The 17,170-nt window shown below is 62.5% G+C and overlaps 5 protein-coding genes across 6 annotated transcripts; 3 read left to right on the forward strand and 2 right to left on the reverse strand.

Moving 5' to 3' along the window:
* The first annotated feature begins 123 nt into the window (after positions 1–123).
* Positions 124–1,746, forward strand: TIF35 (Eukaryotic translation initiation factor 3 subunit G). Its single transcript, XM_062774719.1, has 4 exons — positions 124–167; positions 215–244; positions 342–515; positions 889–1,746. The coding sequence occupies exons 1-4, from the start codon at positions 151–153 to the stop codon at positions 1,574–1,576; spliced, it is 909 nt and encodes a 302-aa protein (XP_062630703.1). The 5' UTR covers positions 124–150; the 3' UTR covers positions 1,577–1,746.
* Positions 1,747–1,789: 43 nt separating this feature from the next.
* Positions 1,790–5,380, reverse strand: rfc1_1 (Replication factor C subunit 1). 2 transcript variants are annotated; one of them, XM_062774720.1, is made up of 11 exons: positions 5,235–5,380; positions 5,095–5,170; positions 5,010–5,052; positions 4,868–4,904; positions 4,347–4,822; positions 4,135–4,302; positions 3,680–4,096; positions 3,261–3,633; positions 3,140–3,225; positions 3,053–3,100; positions 1,790–3,005 (listed from the first exon to the last, which is right to left on the reverse strand). In XM_062774720.1, the coding sequence occupies exons 1-11, from the start codon at positions 5,334–5,336 to the stop codon at positions 1,895–1,897; spliced, it is 2,937 nt and encodes a 978-aa protein (XP_062630704.1). In that variant the 5' UTR covers positions 5,337–5,380; the 3' UTR covers positions 1,790–1,894. The 2 variants fall into 2 exon arrangements, with proteins under 2 accessions (XP_062630704.1, XP_062630705.1); XM_062774721.1 differs by having other exon boundaries at positions 5,010–5,170.
* A 174-nt stretch (positions 5,381–5,554) lies between these two features.
* Positions 5,555–7,096, forward strand: orc2 (Origin recognition complex subunit 2; the record flags this gene model as incomplete). Its single annotated transcript, XM_062774722.1, has 1 exon — positions 5,555–7,096. The coding sequence occupies one exon, from the start codon at positions 5,555–5,557 to the stop codon at positions 7,094–7,096; it is 1,542 nt and encodes a 513-aa protein (XP_062630706.1).
* A 641-nt stretch (positions 7,097–7,737) lies between these two features.
* On the reverse strand, positions 7,738–9,024 carry LOC62_06G008198 (uncharacterized protein). Its single transcript, XM_062774723.1, has 2 exons — positions 8,495–9,024; positions 7,738–8,436 (listed from the first exon to the last, which is right to left on the reverse strand). Exons 1-2 carry the CDS (start codon positions 8,756–8,758, stop codon positions 7,864–7,866), a joined length of 837 nt encoding a protein of 278 aa, XP_062630707.1. The 5' UTR covers positions 8,759–9,024; the 3' UTR covers positions 7,738–7,863.
* Positions 9,025–14,721: 5,697 nt separating this feature from the next.
* STL1_5 (Sugar transporter STL1) lies at positions 14,722–16,711 on the forward strand (the record flags this gene model as incomplete). Its single annotated transcript, XM_062774724.1, has 4 exons — positions 14,722–14,866; positions 14,940–15,433; positions 15,520–15,920; positions 16,021–16,711. 4 exons carry the CDS (start codon positions 14,722–14,724, stop codon positions 16,709–16,711), a joined length of 1,731 nt encoding a protein of 576 aa, XP_062630708.1.
* Positions 16,712–17,170: the final 459 nt, after the last annotated feature.

Genomic DNA, 17,170 nt, shown 5'->3' on the forward strand with positions numbered 1-17,170 from the left:
TCTGGATTTCAGCGTGGTGGCTCGAGGAGAGCGGTGGCAAAATTCAGGTTCCGCGTTCACGAAGTTGGCAGCTGGTGCTCGACGCCAGCAGCAACGACGAGCGAGCACTGACAAAAGAGTGGTTTGAGAGTCTTACACAACCACGACAAAATGGCTTCCACCACCGCGTACGTGTTGCGCGGAGCGGCATAAGACAGAGCTAACCCGCGCGCAGAATCAAGTCCGACTGGGCTGAAGATGACAAGTGTGCGTAGAGCCGTGCGGCGGTGCTAGTCGAGATGACCTCGACAAGTGCCCCGCTCGCGCACGCACGCTTCGCGCGCGCGAGCTTGCTGACGCAGTGTAGACGAGCTCCCGCCCACAACAGAGACCACCTCGCCCGACGGGATCACGACGATCGTGAGCTGGAAGTTTGACGAGCACGACCAGAAGGTCAAGGTCACGCGGAGAGTGCGGCGCAAGGTGCAGACCACGCTCGTGTCGCACACTGTCGCGGAGAGGAAGCACTGGGCCAAGTGAGTGCGCGCGAGCCGGCCGAGCTGCCGCTGGCGGCGAGGCGGCGAGAGCGGCGGGGATGTGGGCTGGCATTGGGACGGCGCAGCAAAGACAAGGACGGGCAGGGCACGACGCGACGAGGACACGGCGTCGCTCGCCTCCTCGGCGAGTGGCAAACCCGCTTGTTTGCCTTTTTTCTCTGTTACCTTGGGGCAGTGGCAACTCGGAACCGAGTGGCGTGTCGGTTGGAGCTGCGCGATGTGCGTTGTGCGCTGCCGCCGCTGCTGCTGCTGCTGTTCTGCTGTCTCCGTGTCCCACTGCGCCGTCGTCCTTTATCACGCCCTCCCACCCACGCGCGCCATCTCGCTTCGCTCGATGGCTAACCCACCTCAGGTTCGGCGACGACAAGGGCAAGCCGTCCGGCCCCGACCGCCAGACGACCATCATCGGCGAGAACATCTTCTTCAAGGTCTCGGCCGTGAACAAGGCTGCTGCCGAGGCGGCTGCCGCTGCCGCCGCCGACGCCGCGGCCGCCGACAAGCAGCCGGCGGGCAAGGCCGTCGTCTGTCGTCTCTGCAAGGGCGGCCACTTCACCGCCAAGTGCCCGTACCGCGAGCAGCTCGCCGAGCTGGACAGCGCCGCTGCGGCTCTGGACGACGAGGAGGCCGGCGCTGGGCCCGCAGTTGGCGGCCCGGCTCCCGGGGGCCTCGCGCGCGCGGGGCTCGGTGGACCAGGCGGCAAGTACGTTCCCCCCTCGCAGCGTGGCCTTGGCGGCGCAGGCGAGAGCATGTTCCGTTCTCGTGACGACCTGCCCACGCTGCGTGTCACGTCGCTGTCGTACGACGCCGAGGACGACGACCTGCGCTCGCTCTTCGAGCCCTTCGCCAAGACGGGCCGTCTGGCGCGTGCCAACGTCGTGCGCGACCGCGAGACCCGCGAGAGCAAGGGTTTCGGCTTCGTCTCGTTCGAGAGCCGCAAGGACGCCGAGACGGCCCTCCAGAAGATGAACGGCTACGGTTACGACTCGCTCATCCTCAACGTGTCGTGGTCGCAGCCCCGTGAGCCCAGGCAGGGTCCTTGAGCTAGCGAGTGAGCAGCGAGGGTCGCGAGCGCAGCGGCGAGCGAACTCGCGGGGATGAGGCGTACGCGCTCTCGACTCTCGAGATCCGACACGCCCACCCCCACCTGTGACATAGACGAAAAACCGAGCGGCGTTATGTAGACCCTCGGAGATGCATTGCATGCTGGGAGAGGAGGCGGCGGCGGCGCCTATGGCACTGATGCGCACAAGGTGGGATGGCGGCCAAGCCGTGGCACTCGCATCTCAATATGGTATATGTACATCTGTGGCTAGCGTGGCGGCATACCCCTTCCACACTCACTACCGACAACGCCTACTCTACTTCTTCGCCTTGCCCTTGGCCTTGGGCTTGACAGCCTTGATCAGCTTGTCCTTGCCCACGTCGTTGACATCCTCGTCGGCCCCCGCGTTGTCGTCCTCCTCCTCTGGCGGCGCCTCGTCTTCCTCAAACACCTCGTCATTGTCCGGCGCAGGGCCGTCGTTTGCAATCTTCTTCTTGGACGCAGCAAACATGTCGCCCTTGTGGAACGCGATCGGGTGGTCGCCCTTATTGTACGACCGCGTGAACGCCGACTTGGTCGCAGTAGGAATCTTCTTCAGGATCAACTCCTCCTTCATCGTGTCGACACCGAGCTCGACAAATGCGTCCCAGTCGTCCTTGCCCAGGTAGTACTCGTCCATCGTCGCAATCGTGTCGTCGATCGCGTCCGCACCCTTGGTCATGAGCGGGGTGACAATCTTGCTAGCCAGCAGCGGCATGTACTGCTGGCGAATCTCGTCGCGGCCACCAGACACTCTCAGACGCATTCTGATTTGAATGTCCGTCAGCTGGCGCTGGAGCTTGGTCTGCTTCGAGTTCTGTCCAAGCCACTGAGGGAACGAAGGGCCGCCCCATCCGCCACCAGCTGGGGATCGTCCTGTACCGTAGATGTAGGATGATGGCGCCACCATTGATGTCACTGCGTGCAGTGGCAGCAGCGACCAGTGCTGCTCCGAGCCGTGGATCATGCGGTCGACGAGGTCGCCATCAGAGATCCAGTCGGCCGCTTTGCTGATGAGCTCGAGGTTCTTCATCGACTTCTCTGGGCCGTCGAGGTTTGTTAACGCAGCAGGGTTCGTCTTGATGTAGTGCTCCTGAATGAACAGGGGCATAAACGAGATGTCGTGGAAGAAGAGCTCCATCTTGTCGTTCAGAGTCTGCCTGTTTGTGCGAGAGAACGCGTAAGGGCCGGTGATCTTGTCGGTGATGGTGAACGGCGTCATGATCGTGTTCTTCTCATTGAGCTTGAGAAGTTCCTTGCCCTCGTCGAATGTCATATCCGACTTGCTGAGCTTGTACGTCGACAGCATGTTGAGCACCTGGCGAATGTCCGAGTTGACGCCGCCGATGAGCTCGTCCACGACGTTGCTCGGGATCTTGAGCTTCTCCCTGGCATGGGGTCAGCATGTGGCTCAGGGGATCGAATGGCCACTCACTTGTGGAGAATGGACAAGATACGCGAGCGGATCTCATTTGTGGTCGGTCTGGGAGAGTTAGCCAACGCGAAGCTCCTGCCAACTCACTTCCTGAACGGCAGGTTGAACGTCGTCCCCCAGAGCGGCTTCATCTTAGGCAGACTGCGGTCATTGCAGATGAGGATCATGGGGATCTGGCGGGTCAGATCTCACAAGGCACGTCACCCACCTTGGTCTTCTTGATCAAGGCGTTCAGCGCGCCCACACCACCACGGTCACCAGACGACATGCCGTCGACCTCGTCCATGATGAGACAGGTTCGCGAGTTGACATTGGCGTTCGCCACGGTCGTGCTCGCAGCACCCTTGCCCTGGAAGAAGCCGTCCAGCGACGTGTTGTCAATGTTGGTAAAGTTCTCAATGAGCTTCTTGCTACGTGCGTCACTGGCGTTGAGTTCAAGGGGGTTGTAACCGACCGCCTTGGCGACGAGGTGCGCCGAAGTCGTCTTGCCGATACCAGGACCACCAGAGATCAGAACGGCACGGTACAAGCCGCCACCGTCCTTGCCTGGGCGCTTGAACCCCGTCTTGTAGTTCTTCTGCCTGCAAGGGGTCAGCTCGAAAGTCGGGGAGACGGGGGCAAACTGACCAGTCCGTGAGCCAGGTGTTGAGCTTCTCCACCTGGCCCTTGTTTCCACAGATCTCCTTGATGTTTGCTGGGGCATACTTGGTGGCCCAGAGCTGCGCCGAGGGAGGCGCCACTTTCTTGACAGCCTGCCCTGTGCCCTCTAGCGCGGCCTCCTTGCGCTTTTGCAACTTCTCTTCCTCCTTCTCACGGCGCTCAAGCTCCTTGGCCTGGTCGAGGACCTTCTTCTCCTCCTTCTCGATGGCAGCCTTGGTCTTGTCGTCCATCTTGCCCGGCTTGCGCGTTCGGATCATGTCGAGGAACTGGTCCTCGGTCAATGTAGGAATTTTCTTCTCCTTGATCGTCTTGAGCTTGCCTGGGCCGGCGTTTTCGCCAAGAATGACATAGGAGGTCTTGCCTGATGGGGCTCCCGTGACCTTGCTGATGGGTGTTAGCTGGAGCACTGTCAAGGCACCTACGCAAAGTAGCGCTTCGCCAACTCGATCGCCTCGTCTCGTCCTAGTGACTCGAGCTCGCCGGTGAACACCAATGTCAGACCTGCAAGGCATCCAGGCTGGCCCATAGGGATATCCTTGGATCCTGGGGCCTTGGGTCCGGCGGCACGGGATGCCGCATGTTGGTAGTAGCTGAGCAGTGAGCGAGTTGTTCGAAGGCCACGCGTACAACTCACTTGAACTTGGGCTTCTTCTCCTCGCCGTCGTCTTCATCCTTCACCTCGGCCTTGGCAGCGGCAGACTTTGCAGCAGGCTTGGTCGCCTTGGACGAGCTGGCGGCCTTGGACGCGGGCGGAGTAGCCTTGGCTCGGGGCTTGGGCTTGGGCTTGACCTCTTCCTCCTCTTCGCTCTCACTCTCGTCGGTCGGAGGGGCCCTCGCCTTGCCCTTGCGCGCCGGTGGCTCATCCTCGCTACCAGAGTCGACTAAGCGTGCCTTCGCCTTTGCCGGTGTCGACTTGGGCGTGACCTTGGCCGGCGCCTTGGGAGCTGGTGCCGCGCGCTTGACGGGGCGCATGGGGATCTCATCGTCACTTTCGTCGTCAGACGAGAGGATCTTGCGCTTGGACGCCGAGGATGGGTTCGGAGCGGCTGCTTTGCGCGGGGAAGTGCGTGTGGAGGTTGGTGTGCTCGACTCAGCTGCTACGGGGCGGCTCTGCGCACGGTCAGCTTCGTCAACTCAATGAACAGCGTGACGGACCGAAGATGAAGCAAAGTGCTTGCTCGTCGTCGCGGGCCTGGGCGCTGGCCTTCCGGTGGTTAGCACAATGGGTGGCGAGCACTCAACAGACACATACTTGACACTGCAACGTTAGCTAGACGCGTGTGGGGTAGATACTCACGGCTTCTTCTTAATCTCAATCTCGCCATCGCTGTCGCTCTCGTCTGGAAGGTTATACACGCCATTTTCTGGACCAGACAACCTACCGATCGTAATGGGTTCATCTCCAGTGCCCTTTGCCGCTGGGGGCTTGGGCTTGGGCTTGGCAGCTGCATTGCCGAACTGGTGTGGTCAGCTTTAGCTCGAGTACACCAGCCAGGTCGCCCGACGCGTCGGAATCACGCACAAAGGCTCGAATGTCTCCGCCGCCTCCTCCGCTGCCCTGCGACGACTTCTTGGCCGACGAAGTCTTCTCCTGGCTCTTTCGTGGTGATGCCGGTGTCGGCATTGTGCCAAGGTGTGACTTGGGAGAGTATGAGTGACGAAGGAGATGCGGATGGCGATGTCTGAGGGCGCGAGAAATCAACGACGCGTTGAGACGACCACCGTCATCCGGGTGGAGGTGCGGAAGCAAATTATACACACAATGTTGTGACGCGACTGAAATTGCATTGTACTTGGGCTAGAGACTGACTTTTGAAAGCAACAACGACCACTACACCGGCAATGCCCCCAGCAGCGAGGAAGAAGGCACGCCGCGCGTCTCCAGAAGCGGAGGCTGGTCCGTCGAACGCGGCAGGGCCGAGCACCGAGCCGAGCGCGTCCCATCTGGTCTCCTTCCTCACGTCGTACGCAGACCGGGAACGGGGCTCGTCCGCCTCTGGGTCGGACGACGAGGGCTCAGCAAGCGGCAGCGGGACGGACAACGAGGCCGAGGACCCAGACGACGATGGAGGACATACACGGACACCGGGGAGGCGCGGACTGGTCGGCACGCCGAGCAAGCGGCGCAAGACGGCGACGCCGACATCCACCCCACGACGACGAGCAACGCCAAAGAAGGGCACGGCGCTGACGCCGCGCAAGCCAACGGACGAGGGGTTCGTCCGCGCGTCCCGCGCCGACGGATACTTTCTCACCACGTCGCGCTCGGCGCGCACCTCGGGCCAGTCGTACACGTCGCTCGCGCAGCCGCTCAGCCAGGCAGAGTACGAGGCGGCCGCGAACGGCGTGCGGGCCGGCCAGGAGCGCGTGCAGCAGGCGCTGGAGCGTGCCGAGGCGCACTTTGACCAGTGGGCCGAGGAGCTCGCGGCAGGTTTCAACCTCCTCCTGTACGGCTATGGCTCGAAACGACGCCTCGCAAACCGCTTCCTCGAGTCGCATCTCGCCAAGCGCGGCCACTGCGCCGTCGTCAACGGCCACTTTCCCCAGCTCGGCATCCGCGACGTCTTGTCAGCGCTGGAAGATACGCTCAAGATTGCGGACGCGCCGTCACCGCCTGCGGCGACGCCGCTGGAACGAGCAGCGTACCGCCTTTACGCTGCCTTCTCGGGGAAGCGGAGAACGCCACCACTGTTTCTCGTCCTACACAACATTGACGCACCAGCGTTGCGAACGCCCAAGGCGCTCGCAGCATTGTCTTTGCTGGCGTCTTCGCCACGGATACACCTCGTCGCGACATTTGACCACGTCAACACGCCACTGTTGTTTTCCGCGACGCTGAACAACACACCGCCACATGCGCCCGGCGCCACTGTCAACGGGGAGGTCCCGCCATCACGCGGCTTCAACTGGCTGTATCACTCTGTGCCGACGTTTGACGACTACGATGTCGAGTTGGCGCATGCGCGGTTGTCTGCTGCGACCCTGGCGCTTGAGGGGGCCGGCCGTGCAGGCATCAGCGAGGAAGGCACGCTGCAAATCCTGCGCTCTGTGCCGCCCATGGCGGCGCGCCTCCTCAAGGTCATTTTGACCACCCAGGTGGCGTCCCTACCGGCAGATGCAGCGAGCCATGTCGCACACCCACCATCACAAACGGCGCCTGGGTTCGCACTCGACGTCGACCTCCTCCAGCGGACCGCACGAGACAAGTTTATCGCCCGCGAAGAGGACAGGTTCAACGCGCTCCTCGGAGAGTTCCGCGACCACGGGCTCGTCATCGTCGCTGAGCTGGACGCTGAAGGCAGGACGGGCCGCTGGGCCTGGGTGCCACTTGGCAAGGCTGCCATTGAGCGCATTTTGGAGGAAATGAAGGACGTCGAGGGGTGAGACGGGCAACGGGCGAGTCTAGTTCGGGGTGCGCTCGCCCGACGACAAGGCGAGGTGCCACGCTCCACGGTGGAGCGCATGGGCTTGTGCACGAGCGCAGGGAGCCAAGACTTGGCTATGTAGGCCCAGCCCACCGTTTGGGTTCCGTAGCTAGCCAAGGATGTCGGCTGCATCATGTGTGACTGCCTGCTGCGTACTTGCCGCCTTGGCCATGCCTCGGCAGGATGGCGCGGTTCTCTCGGTTCTCTTGCTGCGTGCTCGTGCCGCTGCCACCTTGCCCCTTCCCCTGCGGTTGCCCACATCGCGGCCTGGGTATGATGCGGCCCAGCACGAGAGCATGGCCGTGTTGGCCATATTGATGCCAAGGCTTCCGTTCCTGCGACCACCCGTGGAGCGACTCGGTGGCTTGGCAGGAAAAAGCCATTGGTCGAATGGTGGTGCTGCCTCGTTTGCTAGAGCCTCCCTCGTTGACGCGCGCTCTGCCGCCTGGCTGGCTGGCTGGCGCCTCGTTGCCCCACGTCTCTTCCCCATGCATACAAACTCAGGCCCCACTGCCGCAACGACCCACTGTGTCTGTCAGTTTGTATGGGTGCGAGCAGTGCACAGGAGAGATGATGATCGAGAGCAGTGCGCACAGGACGTGATCGTTTCAAACATGCATAGGAATACAACGTCGCACGACGTGCGGGAAACCCATTGAGCTACTACGATACAACAGCAGTGGCACCAGCCATGACCCTCTCATCTATGAACCTAATGCAAAGCACTTAGGCAAGCTCCTTGCGCTCAGCCTCGCGGACACCCTCGAGGAGCATCTCGAGACCACCCGGGGGGCGGCGGTCGTCTCCGGGGGAGGGAGGACGACGGTCGCGAGGGGAAGGGGCCGAGCGGCGGTCGTCCTCGCGAAGGGGAGGGAGGCGGTCACCACGCTCCCGGGGGTGGTCGCGCTCGTACATGGCAGCAGGGGGAGGGAGGTGGATGCGCTCCGAGGCGTAGCCGGCGGGGTAGCCGGCGTAGCCGTGGGAGGGGAGCGAGACCGAGGGGCGGGGCGACGAGTTGTCCGACGAGACCGAGCCGCGCGAGAGCGAGGGGGTGCGCTCGGGAGGGTAGCCCTGGAACTGGGACGGGTCGGGCATGGGGGGCATGGCCTGCATCTGGGCCTGGATGGCGGCGAGGTTGAGACGGGCCTGGAGGATGGTGAGACGGGTCTGGATGACCGACGTCAGGCGCTCCTCCTCCGACTTCTTGGCGCCGAGGATGGCCATGAGGAGGTCGCGGTCGCCCTCACCGGAGCGGCGGAACGAGTCGAGGATCGACTTGAGCGACGAGGGGGGAGCGGGCTGGGGAGGGTGTTAGAGACCATTAAAAAAATGTGCCAAGTGCCACACGACTACTCACGACATCGTCCCAGAAGTTGTCGGTGGGGTCGGCCGCAGGAGGCGAGGGAGCCTGCTTGGCAGACATGGGGGGCGAGTAGCTGGCGTCGCGACGCGAGCGGGGAGGCGAGGGGGGGAGGCGGCGCTCGCGGTCGTCCTGCTGGCCCGAGGGGGATGGCCTGCGGCGGTGGTGCTGCTGCTGGTGGCCGGCGTAGGGGTGGGCGCGGGACGAGGCGGCGACATAGGCCGGGGCGGGGTGGTGGGGGCGAGGGGAAGTAGAGGCCATTGTAGTGGTTGTGATAGAGTGACAAGTGGGTGGGGGGTGGGGGTGTGAAGAGACGCGAGGTTGGGTGGGTTTTATGGGAGTTGGGGATTGCGTGGCGCCAAGACTGGAGCTAAGGGCCAAGGACAAGAGGTGGCGAAGTGCGGTCTTGGCTCGGGGAGGGGGCCGGTTTGACTGTGTTACGTGCGTGGTGGAGCGCCAAGATACTGGGTTGTGGCGGAGTAGTTGACGATGTGGTGTTGTTGTCGTAGTGTGGGAGAGAGAACGATGTGGGGCTTTTCTCTTTACCGAGGAGTTGCTTCTATAATAAATGTGTTGAGGTGGGGCTGTCTGGCCTAGGTAGCTAAGCTGCGTGTCTGTCGGCTGCCTGCCTGCTGGTGCTGCGTCGTCGTCGTCGTCGCAAGTTGCACAAGGTCTATACTCGACTGCCAAGGTGTGTCTTTTCTGGGCAGAAGTCTTGGCATCCCCATTCATCCCTGAATTCAGGACATTTGCCACGTGAAAGTGAGTTTTTCCACCATGAACCGGCACGGGGCGCAGGCGGGCGCAGGCGGGTCTAGGTGGACATTGTGGGCCATTTTTGGCAGCAAAGTGGAGCCAACTCGAGTGGTGTAGGCCCGACTCGACCGACTCTACGCCGCTTCACAACCCAACACCATCACGACAGCGTGCCGAAAAAAGAAAACCTGCTGCGAGCCACACACACCGTCGTATCCACAACGACACTCACACCCACCCATACGCCGTGTGGATCATCCCTCTCCCATCGTCGTCATGAGCAATGGCGTTCAAGGGAAAAAACTGCGACACAGCCAACAACATGGCTTGCCATCAAAACACACACCCCATCACCGCCACCCCAGCCAAATGTAATGTACTGATGCATCATGTCAGCAAAACCGACACGGCACTATACGAGGCGATGACGGGTGCCACCGACCACACCAAGCACACCACCGCCACCGCCCAACCGCCCGCCCAACCGCCAATGGATGAGGGCCGCGCCCTGGCCGCTGGTTATGGTGCATCACGACGTATTCTTGGCCATGCTTGATGTCTTGGCATGGAGCGAGGGTTGCAGCGCAGCAGAGGCGAGCCGAGCCCGACGCCAGGGACCGGCCCCCAAAACGGTTGCCGGGGTTGACGGGCGCGTCGTCAGAGGCAGCAAGGGGTCCAGACTACAGTCAAGATCAGCAACGCAACGGCACGGCGGCGGCGGCAGGAGGCCAGTGGGTGGGGTGGGGCAATAAAAAAAGCCAAGCCAGGCTGCGTGGAGCGCGGCAAAGCATCCCAAGCACCAAGCACTTCGCTTGCCCTTGGCAGGACACAGCCGGCCGCCCGCCTTGCTTGCCTTGCCTTGCCTCGTTGCCCGAGAACAGAACGGCGTGGGCACGGCCTGCACGGCGGCCAGCACCACCCGCACCACCGCCCGCCCGTCTCTCGATCTGGCCCTTTGGCTTGCTCTGCCTTGATGCCCGCCCGCCCACTCCCAGGCTATGGCTATGAGAAATGCCAAGCAAGCCGCTAACTGCGTCGCTCGCTGCGAGGTCGCCTGACTCGTGCGAGATGTTACTACCGAAGGGGGGCGGGTCCCGAGCCAAGCAAACGGCCAGGGTGCCGCTCTATATTTATGGAAATGCGCAGCACCCCCCGGGTAAAACTGACTTGGCCTACTGGTGCTAATGGTGCGACTTGAACTTGGCTAAGCTGTGAGGCTAATCGCCAATGGTCACTTCTATTTACATTTGGCGTGTAGTATTTTCGGTTGGCGCAAAGTCACTGCGGCGAGCGTGGCGACGTATGCGCTGCTATACTTGGGACAGGCGGCCTTGACCGCGGTGAGTGTCCGCAGTGACGCGCATGCACACTGTGAGTGTGCACACTGCCCGCGCACAGCGACGTCCATTTGTGGCACACCACTGCTCCACAAAGCATGCACCACAGAAGACCACTCCAAGCACTGAATCAAACACCAACCAAGTGCCAGTGCCTGCTTGGTGGGGCAACAGTGGTGCCGCGTTCGCTTGGCGATGACGACCCGCACTGCCAAGCGCGACCCTGTAACCAACCAGCGGCCAAGGCTCCTTGGCGGGGGGGGGGGGGGAGGTAGCGCAGCTACTGCCGAGCTGCCGGGCTGGCGTTCCAAGCCCGCCCGCCAGGCGCCCAGCCTAGCGCACGGCGACGCACGCACTGGCCGTCCCAAGCGTCTCGCTTGAGCGGGCATGCAGCGCAACAACACCGCACCACAGCAGCTATACTGGGATACAAGGCCGGCTGTGCTGGCGAAAACATCGCGTGCTAGGTGCTTGGCACGGGGGCAAGGTACGCACGCAAGAATTGCACGTTCAGAGTCACATGAGCCCTGCCTGCCCGCTGCAGTGCGCGCCCGGTGAGTCGCTTGCGTACGCCCGTCGTGTACGCCGATGCATGCGCGTGGCTGTGGCGCGATCTGCTTGGCAGAGAAGCGAGGCGCCACTCCACTGGCCAGACCACGTTCTTCATCCGGCTGGCCCTGGCGGCGGCGTCGGCGCCGCGACACACCTCGGAAGCAGTGGGTGGTGTGCGCAGTCGCCATTGTGTCGAACGTTCCATACAAGTGTAGGGTGGCAGGGAAGTGGCGTTGGGGCCGAATCTGGGCTGCGGCGGAGTCGCGTTGCCATAGTGGCGTCCGTCTTGCGGTTGCATTTCTCCGCTGAGACGGTTGCTATTCGATGCCCGCACGTCGTGGTCTTGAAGTGCAGTGCAGCTGCAGAGGAGTTGGGGTGGCACAGCACGGCTTGGGCACTCGGAAGAGCTGACGGAGACATCCGCGCGGTCGGCGGTGTAAGTGGCACAGGGCGGGGGAAGGTCGTCTTCCCTGCTCTCCTGTTATTGGCCTTCGCGGTGACCGGGCACCACAGGTTTCGTCGTCGACGCATAGCACGCATGAGTGGCACGCCCACTGATTCCCTTGGGATGGCTCGTGAAGTGTGAGGGCGGCGTGATATGCACCCAGGAGGTGGTCACGATCCCCCTTCGTCCCACTGCGGGGAGTCCAGGCAACGCGCGTAGCAACAGCACTGCCGGGTGGTTCGCGCGACTCTCGCCTGCGTGCCGATGACGCACCGGGGACGATGCAGGGCGTGCACGCCGAGGAGATGGACGCCGGGCGCCCATCGCTCGTGGCGGAGCCGTCTCGTGGCTTACCTGGTGGCATGTGGACGCGTGTGCAAGCCATACCGGCTGCCACGACCGTCCACTAAGCCATTCAGTAAAGGGCATCTTGTCTGGTTGAGATACAGCCCGCTTCCGGTCTCCAGCGTGTAGTGGGACAGCATGACCACTGGTAAGGCGGGATACACACTGGTGAGGGGCTTGGGTTTCGTCGGTGCAGATATGTATTATGCCGCACCTCCACTGGCACCGTCCTGCGCACCGGTGCCACTGTCAAGTTGGACACCAGTGGCAGCAGCGTAGAAGAGCCTCCAGCGCCAGTACCACCAGTGCCGCCAGTGCTGTCAGTGCCGTCAGTGCTGTCAGTGCAGTCAGTGCCGCCAGTGCAGCCAGTGCCATGGGCATCCGTGGCCATTGACCCGGTACACCGTAATCCGCCGGCACCCCAGCGAGGCCAGGATCGCCATCCCACTCTGAGCTCGGGCATCTCGGAATGCGAGAGACCGGAGACCGGATTGCCTTGAGCTGAAGCCACGCCAGCGGACGGGCGGAGGTCGGCCCCGCGAGATAAACCGGCGCCAGCAGGCCGGCGTGATCGACCGGCGTGATCACACCGGCGTTACCTCCAACACCGTATGCAACCACAGCCGCCGCGTATCCATCGACCCAGGAATGAGTGATATCCACCGTTCGGGGCATATTGGCCGAGATAGCATGCGTGTCTTGGAGGGAAGGGGCGTGTGGCGGGTACAGTGGTGAGTGTGGCGCGACGTTGGGAGGATGGGATCGTCGCGTCGTGCCACACTGTGATCTGGGTGTCAGACTCGCCCCCGCCTACACGGGGAAGCCCGGCAGACATGCACGCTTCAGCAGGATGCATGGAAACAGGCCCGGAGGCTCAGCAGGAAACCCCTCAGACGCATGTAAGAAACCCCCCAAACCCGTAGAGAAACCCATAAGCCCAAGAGCCCACACTAGTAAAACCACAGACTCGATGGCACAAACGAAAGCCCAGCAACCCCAGTAGGAAACCCCAGAACTCCGAAGCAAACGTTGCGAACCGGCTGCAGACCGCGAAACAAAACGTCCCATACCAGCCGCTATAGAGGCAAGAGCAGGACGGCTGGGGCGAAGGCGCGGCCTCCTGCGCTCGTGACCTGTTCCCCGGGCCGCCGGCGGGGTCTGGGCGGAGCGGCCTCCTTGGTCGCGAGGTAGTCCGCTGTTTTGACTAGCGAGGCGAGGTACTGTCAGCACAGCAGGCTGGAGATGGGCGAAGGTGGGGACGAGTGTCGACGAGAAAAGAGGAGTCGTGCGCGAGGGGGGGAGGGGAGTTGGGTGCCGAGTATGTCTTCGACCAGTGTGAAGTCGTCGAGGGACGGTCGGGGCACTGGGCGTCTCTATCTGCTGCTAGAGGACACTGCGCGCAGTCGCAGGGGGTCAGTTGGACAAGAGTGCCTCTACCCGATTCCTCCCATCTGTGCGAAGAATGACTCTGGGCCCGAAACGATGTCGGACGTTTGCAGATGCCAGACGACACACCGAGCCACAATAACGAGCGAGGTGCCACAAAACCTGGTGCAGCTGACCCCTCCGCCAGCGGCCCGGTAGCACACCCGACCTCGCACCACGGTCACGCGTCGACGAACACCGAGGCACCCTCGACTCCCTCCTCCTCTGCGCGAGCGATAGCATCTCCGGCATGCCACATCGCATGACGCAGTACCTCCCGGCCCGCTGCCCCGCGCGCTCGCTCAGTGGGGAATGTGGATCGCTTGCGGGGCCGCGGTGAGGTCGACGCGTGACGTAGCACTTCCGATTGGGGCGACGCGAGGAGCTGGATCGGGCACGGGTGTGTGTGAGATGGTGCGAGTGTGGGTTCCGACGTGGGGAACGGGGACTGGGAACCCGACGTGTGTCAGTACCCGGGGTGGTGGTGTCGAGAGTGCTCAGCAGGAGGGTGGCTGCAGCTCGCCAGACAACACCTCGGCCGCTTTGTAGCAATCAACAGAACTGCAGTACATATAGCAGTATAGCAGTCAATGGTATCTGGCCGAGTCCGACGCGGATCAACTCGGCGTCACCGGCACCGATCGCTGCAACACGCCGAGAGCTGAAACACGCCGATGGCAGCGAGCAAGCACTCGACACGACCGTGATACCACCACTCGCACAGTCCCCGACCGGTGTGGCGCCGACACCCGCAAACTGCCCGCGCATGGTATGGTGCGCCATGATCCGGTGAGAGCCAGATAATAGCACTGCCGAGCCGATGTCAGCACGCCGGGCCGGTATCGGGGGCGGCGGCCCGGGCCCGATAGCATCAGGGCGTGCCCCCCAGGGTAGTCGGGTATCCTGCCTGCTTGCTGTGCGATACCCCGGGCGACTGCTACGCTCAATTCACCCAGCGTGCATGCCCCCCTTTGCAACGCAGGGCAGCGACGACGACGTTCACCAGTGGAGTTTAGCAGCTGGCACACAGACGGCGCGAAGTCCGAGGAGTCCACCAGGCACCGCCCCTCTACCCCCCTCCCTCGGTCACCCAGTGGCCCCGCCACTGCCGGCGGCGGCCGCAGGTCACCTGCCCACGAGGGGTGCCTTTGCACTAGCAACTAGCATTTCCGGCAACTGGCGGTCGGCAATACAACGGGGTCCTGGAAAAGTCCAGTCGGTGACGGAGGGGCCAGCGGCGTAGCACTTCCGGCGTGCGTGCGGGGGTCGACACGCCGGCGCCGAGGTATATAGGCCCAGTGCGGGGGTCCTCTCTCCCCCCACCACGGACAGTGCGGAGCCTCGACACCACACACAGACGAAACATGCTCAACCTCACTTCCAAGGCGACGCACCCGCCCGACAGGGCACACATCCCGACGTTTGAGGACCTCGGCGTCGAGCTCAACCCCGAGGCGGTCGAGCTGGCCAACGACCCGGCTAGGTTGGCTAATGCTATCGGAGGTAACGGTGAGTTGGTACAGGAGTACAGACGGTGCATGGCGCACTGCGAGCGCAGCGAGCAGTGCTGACTCTCGCCCAGGCGTCAAGGACCTCTTCGCCTCCCCCGTCGTCTTCATCTCCTCGGTCGCCGCCTGCCTCGGCGCCCTCCTCTTCGGCATGGACCTCGGCATCCTCCAGCTCACCCTCACGATGCCGCAGTTCAAGAACCAGTTCCCGCAGTCGGACCCGGACCAGGACCGCCACGGCAACCTGAACCGCGGCATCATGGTCGGCCTGCTCGAGCTCGGCGCCTTCTTCGGCGCCCTCGCCGCGGGCTATGTCGCCGACCGTTTCTCGCGCAAGACGTCTATTCTCATCGGCTCCATCTGGTTCATCATCGGCAGTATCCTCCAGACCGCGTCATACGCCTTTTCGATGCTGGTTGTCGGCCGTTTCGTGGGCGGAATCGGCGTCGGCATGCTCTCGTCCACGGCGCCGACCTACATCTCCGAATTGGCACCCCCCAACATCCGCGGCGCGCTCCTGGTGCTCGAGGTGGCCTGTATCAGTACAGGACAAGTCGTTATGTACTACGTAAGTGGAACCAGGCGCGTTGTGGAGCTCGTGAAGGCAACCGCAGCTCGTGAAGGTAGCTCGTGAAGGTCAACTAACGCCCCCAGATCACCTACGGTTCGCGCCACATCAAAAACGACTGGTCTTTCAGGGCGCCTTTCGCGCTTCAAATGCTTCCGTGTGTGCTTCTTTTGGCGTGCCTGGTCAAGCTGCCGTACTCGCCACGATGGCTCTGCCAGGCGGGGCGCGACCTCGAGTCCCTCGACACGCTCTCGCGTCTGCGCGGTCTGCCCACGTCCGACGCACGCGTGCAGGCCGAGTGGATCCAGATCCGTGCACAGTCCATCCGGAACCGCGAGGTGCTGGTCAACGCGCACCCAAAGCTCGAAAACTCGCCGTTCCGCCTCGAGCTCGCCGCCTGGATCGACATGTTCAAGCCCGGCGTTATCCAGCGCACCTACATCGGTATCATGCTGCAGCTTTGCCAGCAGTTTATGGGGATCACTGCGTGAGTTTTGGCCAAGACATTCGCAGCAGAGTCCCAAGAGAATGCTACAAGGAGTCTCCAAAAATCTCCAAAATTAGAGAAAAATGCTGACGCCACCCAGGATCCTCCTCTACACTCCCCTCCTTTTCGGCATGCTCGGCATGGACTACGAGATGCAGCTTCACCTTTCCGGAGCCATCAACCTCACCCAGCTCCTCGCCATCTCGCTTCCCATCTTCTATCTCGACAAGGTTGGCCGCAAGCCGCCCCTGCTCCTCTCGGGCATCTGCATGGCGATTTCCCAGTACATTGTCGGCGCCCTCGTCGCCCGCTTCTCCCACGACTGGCCAGGCAACAAGATGGCTGCCCACGCTGGTGTCGCGTTTATCTACATCTACATTCTCGTCTACGGCTGCGGTTGGGGCCCGATCCCTTGGGCTCTCCCCGCCGAGGTCCACTCGTCCGCCCGTCGCGCCAAGGGTGTCGCTCTGACAACGTGCACCAACTGGTTCGGGACGTTCATCATCGGTGTCATCACTCCGGTCATGATGGACAGCATCGGCTACGGCACATTCCTGTTCTTTGCGTCGGTCGCGACGCTCGCCCAGGTCTGGGTCTTCTTCTGCGTGCCCGAGACCAAGGGCCTGACGCTCGAGGAGATGGACAAGCTCTTCCACTCGCACTCGAGTGTCGAGGATGCGCAGAACGTTGAGCAGCTCATCCACATGATCTGCGATGACCGCCATGCCAGCGCCAACGGCTCGTCGGACGATCTCAAGGGTGTCGAGGCGCGCATCGAGAAAGTGGCGTAAGGATGTGGCGGCGCCACATTCGGGAGGACGATCAGTGGATGTGTTTGCGGTGATGACGCTGGGTAGTTTAGGGACGATCAGTGACGCGGGTGACGTAGAGGGGTTCAGAAAGGCAGTAAAGGAAGAACGGTAGTGGTTGTAGCAACAGCAGGAAGGAAGGAAGGAATGCAGGGTGTTGGGGCTACTGTGTGGCAGGTGACCATGGGTGGGATGGAGTAAGGCCGGCCAGTGACGCAGGTGACGTAGAGGGATTAGAAAGTAGCAAAGGAAAGCAGATGTCGTATTGGCAGCAGGCTCGAGGGAATACAGGGCGTCGGGGGCACTGCGCAGCGGTGGGCAACTGACTCGGTCTAGTGTGCTGACACCGACACCAACACTTTGGCTATGACGCGAAGTGACGTCGAAGCAATACCAAAGCACAGAATAATAGTAATTCCCCGCGTGCCCCACAGATGAATG

The sequence above is a fragment of the Vanrija pseudolonga genome, chromosome 6 (genome assembly GCF_020906515.1).
Source record: "Vanrija pseudolonga chromosome 6, complete sequence".
Classification (NCBI taxonomy): domain Eukaryota; kingdom Fungi; phylum Basidiomycota; class Tremellomycetes; order Trichosporonales; family Trichosporonaceae; genus Vanrija; species Vanrija pseudolonga.

What these genes read in the sequence shown, in the direction of transcription:
- LOC62_06G008198 (XM_062774723.1), bottom strand. Translation starts at nt 8,758, where the DNA reads ATGGCCTCTACTTCCCCTCGCCCCCACCACCCCGCCCCGGCCTATGTC. An exon ending in ACAACTTCTGGGACGATGTC is followed by an intron (nt 8,437 to 8,494) that starts GTGAGTAGTCGT and finishes CACCCTCCCCAG; the next exon opens with CCCGCTCCCCCCTCGTCGCT.
- rfc1_1 (XM_062774721.1), bottom strand. Translation starts at nt 5,336, where the DNA reads ATGCCGACACCGGCATCACCACGAAAGAGCCAGGAGAAGACTTCGTCG. An exon ending in GAGAAGAAGCCCAAGTTCAA is followed by an intron (nt 4,303 to 4,346) that starts GTGAGTTGTACG and finishes CTCACTGCTCAG; the next exon opens with CTACTACCAACATGCGGCAT. An exon ending in CCTTGATCAAGAAGACCAAG is followed by an intron (nt 3,226 to 3,260) that starts GTGGGTGACGTG and finishes CTGACCCGCCAG; the next exon opens with ATCCCCATGATCCTCATCTG.
- TIF35 (XM_062774719.1), top strand. An exon ending in GACTGGGCTGAAGATGACAA is followed by an intron (nt 245 to 341) that starts GTGTGCGTAGAG and finishes TTGCTGACGCAG; the next exon opens with TGTAGACGAGCTCCCGCCCA. An exon ending in GAGAGGAAGCACTGGGCCAA is followed by an intron (nt 516 to 888) that starts GTGAGTGCGCGC and finishes AACCCACCTCAG; the next exon opens with GTTCGGCGACGACAAGGGCA.